This window comes from Seriola lalandi, unplaced genomic scaffold (genome assembly GCF_002814215.2).
Source record: "Seriola lalandi dorsalis isolate HSWRI2012SDOR001 ecotype SW California unplaced genomic scaffold, Sedor1 jcf7180002053973, whole genome shotgun sequence".
Classification (NCBI taxonomy): domain Eukaryota; kingdom Metazoa; phylum Chordata; class Actinopteri; order Carangiformes; family Carangidae; genus Seriola; species Seriola lalandi.
The window spans coordinates 230,281-240,417 of record NW_019524526.1 but is presented as its reverse complement, the minus strand read 5'-3'; the positions used below and the strand labels follow the sequence as shown (position 1 = coordinate 240,417).

At 36.9% G+C, this 10,137-nt stretch overlaps 1 protein-coding gene across 1 annotated transcript; it reads left to right on the top strand.

The window, feature by feature from the left end:
- The first annotated feature begins 1,083 nt into the window (after nucleotides 1-1,083).
- LOC111652383 (pyridoxal kinase-like) lies at nucleotides 1,084-9,307 on the top strand. The gene is made up of 11 exons (XM_023402633.2): nucleotides 1,084-1,316; nucleotides 3,235-3,289; nucleotides 5,481-5,585; nucleotides 5,931-6,014; nucleotides 6,123-6,157; nucleotides 6,348-6,433; nucleotides 6,589-6,634; nucleotides 6,732-6,843; nucleotides 7,041-7,177; nucleotides 7,295-7,361; nucleotides 7,712-9,307. The coding sequence occupies exons 1-11, from the start codon at nucleotides 1,236-1,238 to the stop codon at nucleotides 7,831-7,833; spliced, it is 930 nt and encodes a 309-aa protein (XP_023258401.1). The 5' UTR covers nucleotides 1,084-1,235; the 3' UTR covers nucleotides 7,834-9,307.
- The last annotated feature ends 830 nt before the right edge of the window (nucleotides 9,308-10,137 follow it).

Genomic DNA, 10,137 nt, shown 5'->3' with positions numbered 1-10,137 from the left:
TCTATATACTGTAATGAAAACATATAAAGAGAAAAAGTGCCCTCTCTCAGTACACTGTGCTTGTGCTTTACACTCTGTTATACTTTTTCAGCCAACAGTTTTGTTTGTTTGTTTATTTGTTTGTTAATTTTTCTAACTTATTAAATATAAATAATATAAATTTGGATCAGAATTTTTTGGGGGTTATTCAGCAATCTGAATATGATCAATGGTCAGGGGTCATTGATGAGCAAATAAGCCATGTCTACAGTGATTTACATTTGTTTACATGCATTAATGAATACACAATTTAAATCAGTTTGAGGAGATGTGTTTTAACTTTGATAATAAACTGGTCAATGTCAAACAGATTATATTTACATCTAATGTGAATCACTCTTGTAAAACAGTAACACATGAAAAAGTCAAATGTGGCTGAATCTTATTAGACGGACTGGAAAACAACATTTCATTTCAAATCATTGCCATGTTCTTGTACGTGTCCACTACTAGGCTACTGTTGTTGTTGTTGTTGTTGTTGTTGTTGCTGTCAAACTAACAAATTTAGAGCAGTGTGCAGCCATGGCAGAGGTGCATGTTCTATTTGTGCTTTCTAATCTTAGCTGTTTATTTTGTTGTTGATTTATGAATTTTGTTGTAACAAATCTGTAAAAAAATTTGTGTTTGATTTTGTTATTTTTTGAGTCTTTGAAGTAGGATATTGTCTGAAAATGTATGTGCGGTATTCTGGATAAGGTAAATATTTATTTGTGGTGTCTTGATACAGTTAATAATTGGCATAGCACATATAAAATAATTTAATCATCATTTAATCACTGTTTTGTAGCCTACATGCATCCCATGTATGAGCCGCACTTTCCATATTCTTGAGGACAGAAAGTACATTCAACTTAACAAGACAATTATTTTCTTTAAAATAAGTTGAAATTAAGCTAATTCATTTAAAAATGTATTATTTAATTAAGTCATTCATATAGTCTTGTAGGATATTGGCGTTTCCCACGTTTATGGTGAACCTGTGAATGCACCCGTTTAGGTGTCCTTATAGCTGCCTGAGGAAAACTGTAAATGTCACCAGCAGCAGCACCGCTTCTGCCCTTCAATGTTGGAGTTGTTCGTCACATGATAAGTTTCAGCGTGTCATATCCTGTGCACGTTTTCATGCTGTAGTTAGGATTTATCACGTCTCCTCTCTGTGTCTGGTGTTTTTAAACTCCGTTAGTGCAGCTGCGGTAATGGAGTGTCGTGTGTTGTCCATTCAGAGTCATGTTGTCAGGGGATACGTTGGGAACAAGTCGGCAACATTCCCGCTGCAGGTAAGAACTGGATATTACCTTCAGGTGGCTGAGTATAGTGGCTGCGTATCAGCAAAGAGAAAAGCAGAATAAAGAGCTGGTAAAGAAAACAACATGGAGAATAAGTTCGACTTCCTCATTTGCGAGAGGATTCTTTAATTTATTATAATGTAATATCGAGCAACCTTTCCTATCCTCCTGAAAAATCATAGGCCGCTTTCTAATTTTTAGTTTTTATCTACAGGTTGCAAACAGTGAAAACCTGTTTTAAAGGTTGTAGGTTTTGATGAAGTGTCGTTGCTTGTTGTGCTGACTTTAATTTATCAGAGGAAAGTGTAGAGTATGTAAAGGTTTCCAGTCGTGTAGTTTCAGTTATAGCTGGCAATTTTCAAAAGCCCAATGGAGTCTTCAAGATTTTTGCATCTAATTTGCCACTTGAAACAGCAATTAGTTTCTTTTCATTTCCATATTAATCAAATTTTTGCAACTTAGAATTTGCATGAGTTTGTAAATCCATAACTGTGAACATCTTGTGTGTATGTATTTGCATTCAAGTTATATGTCATTATTACTTTGTGTGATGGATTTGCGTGGCATGTCCATGCAGAGACAACAATGAAAGCTGAATCTGTTGTATGGTTCTTATCCTACAGGTTTTATAACTGTGCAGGAGAAAGCATTCAGAAACTATTATGCACTCACTAAGCACTTTATCAGGAACACCTGTACACCTGCTTATTCATGGAATTATACAAGCAGACAGCCACGGGACAGCAGTGCAGTTCATAAATCATACAGATACAGGTCAGGAGTTTCGGTTAATGTTCACATTACACGTCAGAATGGACTCAGTGACCTCAGTGGCTTTGACTGTGGCATGATTGCAGGTGCCAGAGTTGTGGTCTCCTGGGATTTTCACACACAGCAGTCTTCTCTCAGAATAGTGAGAAAAACATAAAACATCCAGTGATCATAATTTCTGCAGACAGAAACATGGTTGGAGTGGTTGAAGGTGATAGAAAGGCAACTGTTGCTCAGATAACCACTGTAATAATAACTGTAATAAACAGAAAAGCATCTCAGAATGAACAACACATTGAACCTTGAAGTGGCTGAGATACAACAGCAAAAGATCACGTCAATTTCCACTCCTGTCTGCCAAGAACAGAAATATGAGGCTGCAGGGAAATAGGCTCACTGAAACTGGGCTGTTGAAGTCTGAAAAAACAAAGTCTGGTCTGATGACTCAGGATTCAGAAGATGGGGTCAGAATTTGCCATGAGCAGCATGTTCCATGGACCCAACCTGCTTGGTGTCAACAGTCCAGGCTGGTTGTGGTAATGTAATGGTGTGGGGAATGTTTTCTTTGCACACTTTGGGCTCCGTAATACTAATCAATCATGCTTTGAATGCCACAGTCTATCTGAGTATTGTTGCACACTATGTGTATCCTTTTATGGCCAAAGTTTATCATCTTCTAGTAGCTACTTCCAGAATGATAATGACAAAGCAAAAGTCGTCTCAGACTGGTTTCATGAACATGACGGTGAGTTCAGCGGTCTCCCCCAGAACACCTTTGGGATGTGGTAGAACATGGGATTGGCAGCATGAATGTGCAACAGGCAAATTAATAGTCATGTCAGCATAGACCAATCTCAAAGCAAAGTTTCCTACATTGTTTCAAAACCATTCCACAAAGAACTGAGGCTGGTTTGAAAGCAAAGGGAGGCCCTACCCATTATTAGTATGGTGTTCCTTATAAAGTGCTTGGCAAGTGTAAGATTAAAAAGAACCGAAACTGACACAGGATGAAACAGCTGTCTCAGTAATTCACCATGATGTTCCCACTGTACAATGAAAATCAGAAACTCATTTGGACTCGGTCTTGTGCTGACGTCACTGCTGTGATTTAACAGCTGCTTCGTTGCTCTTTTCTCAGGTGCTGGGCTTTGAAGTGGACTCTATCAACTCTGTCCAGTTCTCCAATCACACAGGTTGGCTGAATGATTTTAAACTTCCCTGTATGAGGAAAAAATTTAGTCTTTTTTTATTTAGTTTCACAAAGTAGATTTCCACCACTCCTGAAAGTCTGGTCAGATCTACCAAATAAATAGTTAGACAACCGCTGTGTCACTTAAACGCAGTACCAAAAATTTGCGGCTGTTGGACAGGAAAGCATCAATAAGTAAAAAAGAAAAAGAAAAATACTATTAGCCCGTACAACCAATGCAGCTTTGTAAACATTCTGAAAAGCTGCTTAGACAATTATTTTTAATAGATACACAACGATAGGCTTTAAGGAGACACACAACTTGCTTGAGTGGGAAACAGTGAATGCAAACAAAACTGTCTGTTTACAGGAAGACTTTGTGTACCTTTTAATGAGGTGGCTTAGGTGCAGGGGCAAAGGTGTGATGTGTAGAGTTAATCACTGTCTTTGTACTTTGTCTTGTTAGTTTAAAAACGATGAGCTTTGCATGCTTTATCTGACTAAAGCATGCAAATACTGTCACTATGGTCATCAGTCTGGTTTAGAGAAGGGGAATCAGGTTCTGTGTTTAATGTTTTCTAGGAACAACTTGGACAGTTAAGTCCAAACTTAAACTGAGGACATCCACTGAAGTATGTCGTGTATTATAGATACTATATTCTATATTCTGTATTCTTCTATATCTGTATTCCTGTGTTTATTACATATGTTTTAAATCATTTACCTGCGTATTTTGTTTAGTTCTAACAATTTAAGGACAGCTAATGCAAAGTTCAAAACAAACGCATAACTGGATTTCACACTGATTTAAAACATTTTAATTATTTAAAGGTATGATATTTAGATAATTGAAAAGTTTAATGTAAGACCATTAAACAGCCTTGAAGGAGATTTAATATGTAAATGCAGTAAAAACATTACAATTTAGATATTTAATATACAGCATTACACAACACTGCACTAAGGATATTATCATATACTGAATTGTATTAGTATGGTGGTCTGGGCTTGGAAAACCAGTCTTGATTGTCAAAACATCTTGTATTAGTCACTCGTTCATCACCAAGTATGAACATGCAAAGAGGTTTCAGAAGAAAATTGTGACATTAGAGTGGGCGAAAAGTAGTTTCTGTTAATGATGCAAAATCCTTTGATCACATGTAGAGTTTGGTGAAAGCCAGGCCTGTTAGTTCTCCTTTTTAAATGTATTAATTCAGCAATTCTATCGTCATTCCACAGATATACTGTGTTATAGAAAGAAAGAACATGGAACTTGATTTCTTAAGTTGAAACTTGTTGGTTCAACCAGCAGAGATGATGGGATTATTATCAGGGTTCATGTACCAAAGTATGTGAAGAATGTGTTTTCACCACAGGGGCAGGAGACATTTGCACAGAAAACATTTGAATCAACATAAGCATCCGCTCTTCAAGTAAACGGTCCAGTTTTAAGCGTTTGGACAAAATTACACAAATGTGTAAACTGCGATCCTACTTCAGTATGTGTCAACAATATTTAATATTCAGAAATGTTTCAGTGGAGGCATTAATATATACTTCCCCCATTAACCACAGTACGTGCCTCTACTTTGCTGTGAGCTTGCTGTTAAGTCTCACTGCATGAGGTATTCTCACTGGCTCAGGGTTAGTTCTGGCCTCGGGTGATCTCAGTTTCTCTAGCAGTAGGAACAGCTTTTGAGGTTTCATTCTAGGTTAATGGTGAAAAGGGGACAAAGAAGGGGGAAGCTGGCAGCCAGTATACAAGCATCCCATTCAGTCAGTGTGGAGGCCCCGTTTGGCCCTGGACACCACACAGAGGAGAAGGACCTCCACAGAGGGAGAGGGGGGATGGAAAGATAGAGCAAGGAGGGGAATGTCTTCTTAATAGATTTAAACACAGCTGGGCTAGTACTATGTAGCAGTGTGATTATTGCTTTAACTAGTACAAAAGGTTTGTGTTATCCTCAAAGTCTGTGAACATCTTGATTTTTGTGTTCCAAGTTAAAAAATGTTTTTAACTCTTCTGAAACTTTAAATCTACATTTGTCACCATCACATCAGAATGTGACAGCAGAACTTTTTGGTTGACATTTTTTCACATTTTCAGCTTTTTGTGTCTTTATTTGTGTCGTTAATGAAAGCAGCATTAAGAACTTCAAAATGTCCTGTGGCCTAATGTGTCTCTTAAATCCTAGGCTACAGCCACTGGAAGGGACAAGTATTGACCGCAGAGGAGCTGAACGTGCTATATGAGGGCATCAAGCTCAATAAGGTGAACCACTATGACTACATCCTCACAGGTGAGTCAAAGGAGTGAGACCTTGTAGACTAGAATAAAGAAATGTGGAGGATGAGGATGCTCAAATGTGATGACATCAATCATGAGCAGTGACATTTTATGACCACTTGGTTTTGCACTGTATTAGAGGAGATACTAAACTCCTCCGACAGCAGCCTGAATAGACGGGAATTAAAAGCATCACTTTACCAGTGCAACTTACTGGATTTTGTTTCATGACAACAGTGATGACATTGTAATATGTTCTAAGAAATGCATTAAGTGCAGTAATGTATCGTAAGGTCAGTTAGAGAGACGTTATGTTTTACTGCGGTGATTTTATTATTGTTACACATTCTTCCCCAAGGATACAGCAGGGACATGTCCTTCCTGGAGATGGTGGTTGATATTATTCAGGAGCTAAAGAAAGCCAATCCCAGCCTGGTATATGGTGAGTGTAAGATTGGGTATTTCATTTTAAAAGGATATGAATGTTATTTTACTAAATGTACCTTTTTGATTTAATTGATCTAGTTAATTTGAGTTTTCTTCTCGACAGTTTGTGATCCTGTTATGGGAGACCAAGGTGCAATGGTAAACATTCTACAGTGAATTCCCCTTGTTCTGCTTCCACACCATACAATTATTAAGGCTTAATAACACTGGGTTATTTTTGTTTTTGTGATGCATACCATTCAAAAAACGTTCAGAGCACTTAAATGTACATGAATAGCTGTTCCTAGTAATGAGATTTAAAAAATGCTGTATTTGCTGCCTGTTCCAGTACGTCCCAGAGAACCTGCTGCCAGTCTACAAGGACAAAGTAGTGCCTTTGGCCGACATCCTCACCCCCAACCAGTTTGAAGCAGAGTGAGTGAACCTGTAATCATCACCATTAAAGAAAGTAAAGAATAATCAACGTAATAGAGGTTTAGTCTGTGGAAGGGAATTAAGGTATGTGCTAATCTGGCATTATTAGATAGCTGTCACTGGTACATCTGCAAATACTGTGTGTTTTTCCACAGGTTATTGACTGGGAGGAAAATTAACACAGAGGATGATGCTGTTGAAGTGAGTATCATCATTTCCAGTTCTGCTGTATTTGTATATAGTGTGTGACACCAGGGAGTACAAATCTTGAGGAAATGGGTCCCTGTGTATTCTCCAGGTGATGGACTTGCTTCATAGAATGGGTCCAGAGACCGTGGTCCTCACTAGTACAGACCTACCCTCGAAACATGGGGACCAGTTCCTGGTGGCCCTTGGGAGTCAAAAAATAGGTAAAGTAAAGACATTTGGGATTTATAGCAAATGGATTTGGACTTTTAATTTCTTGGGGGAGAACATTTGTGTGCATACTGGATGCCAGTCTTTGGGTTAACAGGAAAAAACTATGGTATTGTAATTAATAGAAATGTACATAAACATATCACTCACTGCATTGATATCTATTGTCCCTGCCCTGCCATCACTGTAGTGAAACCAGATGGGACCAACACCAATCAGAAAATCTGCATGGACATCCCCAAAGTTGATGCAGTATTTGTGGGGACCGGAGACCTGTTTGCTGCCATGTTGCTAGCCTGGACTCACCATCACCCCAAGGACCTGAAGGTCAGCTACACATTTTTCTTTTCAATCAAAAAGCTGAAGGAGTCAAATCAGTCTTGCTACACTGTAATGAATAAATGCCAGCTCAATGTAACCTAGTCTCCCTTTTGTTTATGACAGGCTGCCTGTGAAAAGACTGTGTCAGTGATGCACCACGTCATTAAGAGGACCATTTCTTATGCCCATGGTAAATTTCTCTAGCTTTATTTCATTATCATTATTAACACAACCAGTAGTAATATGCCGGTTACTAGTGTACATTATGTAGTGGCCACCAGTATTATATGAAAGAAATGATGGTCAAGACACACATCTGAGTTGATTATGATAGACTACACTGTTTGCGATCTCAGATTTGGTACAAGTAAATTACATTTTGAAGGAAGCAAATGAGCAATGTCATAACTGTTTTTTCTTCTAACTGCATGTAAGAATCCACAAGATGATTAAGTATCTTAGCATTCAATGAGGGCAGACTTATCCTTTGAATGCTAGGTTGACCAGTAAGCCAGAGAGTCCCACTCTTCTTTCTTTCAGAGATGGCTGGCCCCGGGAAAAGGCCCAGTCCTGCACAACTGGAGCTGAGGATGGTTCAGAGCAAAGCCGACATTGAGAATCCTGCCATTGTTGTGGAAGCTAAGCTTTTACAAAAGTCTTAACACTGAAAGCAGTGTTTCCGTGAACATTCACATCGTGCTGGTACAAATCAGTTTTCAAATCTGGGCGGTCCGCCAGCTCCATGTAGGATTTTCACATCAAAGACTGTCACATGTCTCTGCCTTACAGAATTACTTTACCTTACAGAAACTATGTTTTCATGAGAGGGGTCAGCAGGATTTGTTGTATGTACATTCTGTTCACAAACACACTAGAATCACTGCCATGTGTCGGTACTATGGCCTCTGTAGACATCATCTGCCCTTCAAAAGAAAAAAGGACATTAGCCAACAAAGATAGCATAAGTGTACTGGAATCATAGTTACAATGGTGAAAATTATTTCTTAATATAAAACATTTAATCTTGGTTAAAATGAGTAGAAAATACACAAAACTAGTGATGCATGCATGACCATGCCTCTACTTGTTTTGGCTATGATAGTAAGCCAGCCCTTGTCACATGTACTTAAAGTGTAGTGTGTTGCTCACGAGGCATTATAAGCACATCAACATACATTATACCTAGATAACATATATTATCAAAAACATAATGCGTTAGGCCAGAAGTAGCACATAATGCAAAAGCATATATATATGTGTGTGTGTATATATATATATATATATATATATATATATATATATATATATATGTATATATGTATATGTATATATATATATATGTATATATGTATATGTATATATGTATATATGTATATATATATATATATGTATATATATATATATATATATATATATAATGATTTCATAACAAGGATGTCAGATTCACAGAGCATTTTATTGCAGTGACTTTTCTGAAATCATTATAATGTGAGGATATGAATGCATGCAGTGTGCTTATATTGCAATTGTGTGCTCTATCATGCACTTTAAGTAAAAGTAAGCAACCATATATATTCAGATTGGATGCATTATAAGTGCTGAGATATGTATTGTTAATTCCCATGTTATGCAATTAGTATGTAGAAGAGTTTCATTAACCCAGTTTATTTTACTTTGTTTTATTTTAGAGAAAATGTAACTTTACTGATAATCATAATAGGTGATGTCTCAAATTGTTCTTTTAAACAAATTTTTGAACGATGTTTTTCACCTCCTTTTTTAATTATGCAATGTTTTCTTGAATTAGCAGATATGTAATGTGTTAGATCCATGTCTTAAACCCCAAATTGAGGTATTTGCACAGATAATCTATAATATATTTACTAATAATCATTGTTTTCATTTTTGACTGTTGTCATATCTCAAGAAAAGAGTGGATTATGAGAGACCATGCTGTATAATAGCCTTAACAGGATAAGGAAGAAAAAACATTGGTTGTGAATGTTTTGTGTGTACCAATGTAATAGTTGATCCTCACAAATAATGTTAGAAAGTCAAGTGCCAAACCTTGATCTGCTGCTATAATACAGATCATTATAATAACAGAAATAATAAATAATTAACCTTTTACTGAGACTGTGTTTTGACGTTATCTTATTGTTTGATAATTGTTAGGTTTCGGGATGAGTCTCTCAACGGTATGGTATTTCTTTTTACTGGTACCTTTGCGCTTTTAGGACATTTATGAATGGGAGTGTAGGAGAATTCAACCGAAATGTACATGCACATGTGGAAGCTAACTGTTCCCCAAAGTCATCTTACTATATCAAATAACAACATGTGTTTCTTTTTCCTTTTGTAAATGTAAAAAGATACAAATTTATATCATCAAGTTCACTTTGTATGATGTTAACGGCGATTGGAGGAAAAGAGGGAAAAAGCATCCATCATCAATCCAAAACAAACTAAACCTATGTGATTGTGTTTATATTAACACTAAATATAGCAATTTAAAATGTACCAAATAATTAATTCAATTACATTGGTACAATTTAATCTACAAATATGAAATTACTGCTAAATTGTAAAAAGAATAGAGAATTCAGACTTACTACTTTTAATTTCCAAAGAGAATATGCAAAATAAAAGTGTAAGAAGTGAAGAAGAAAGGAAGAAAGTCTTGTCGGGTGCTTACTTTATTGTGTGATTAGGGACAGGTGACACAGCCCTGTTTTGCCAACACTAATCCACAGTATGAATAGCCAGCATTAACCCAAATAACCAGACGGGCCAACATGTCTGCCCACCTGCAACCTGAATACACAAAGTTAGCAAGGCAATGTGCCTGAAAAAGTCCAGGTTTTGTGAAAGAGATGGGTTGAATTTGTGACAATGAGTGGTACATGTCTTATCCTGATAATTCAGAAAGATAAAATGCCATATGTTATCAACAGTCATGCTAGATT

Bases quoted from the DNA above. Each gene is read 5' to 3' on its own strand.
- LOC111652383 (XM_023402633.2), top strand. From the start codon at position 1,236: ATGGAGTGTCGTGTGTTGTCCATTCAGAGTCATGTTGTCAGGGGATAC. The intron at 1,317-3,234 runs GTAAGAACTGGA...CTCTTTTCTCAG, and splicing joins CGGCAACATTCCCGCTGCAG to GTGCTGGGCTTTGAAGTGGA. The intron at 3,290-5,480 runs GTTGGCTGAATG...CTTAAATCCTAG, and splicing joins CCAGTTCTCCAATCACACAG to GCTACAGCCACTGGAAGGGA.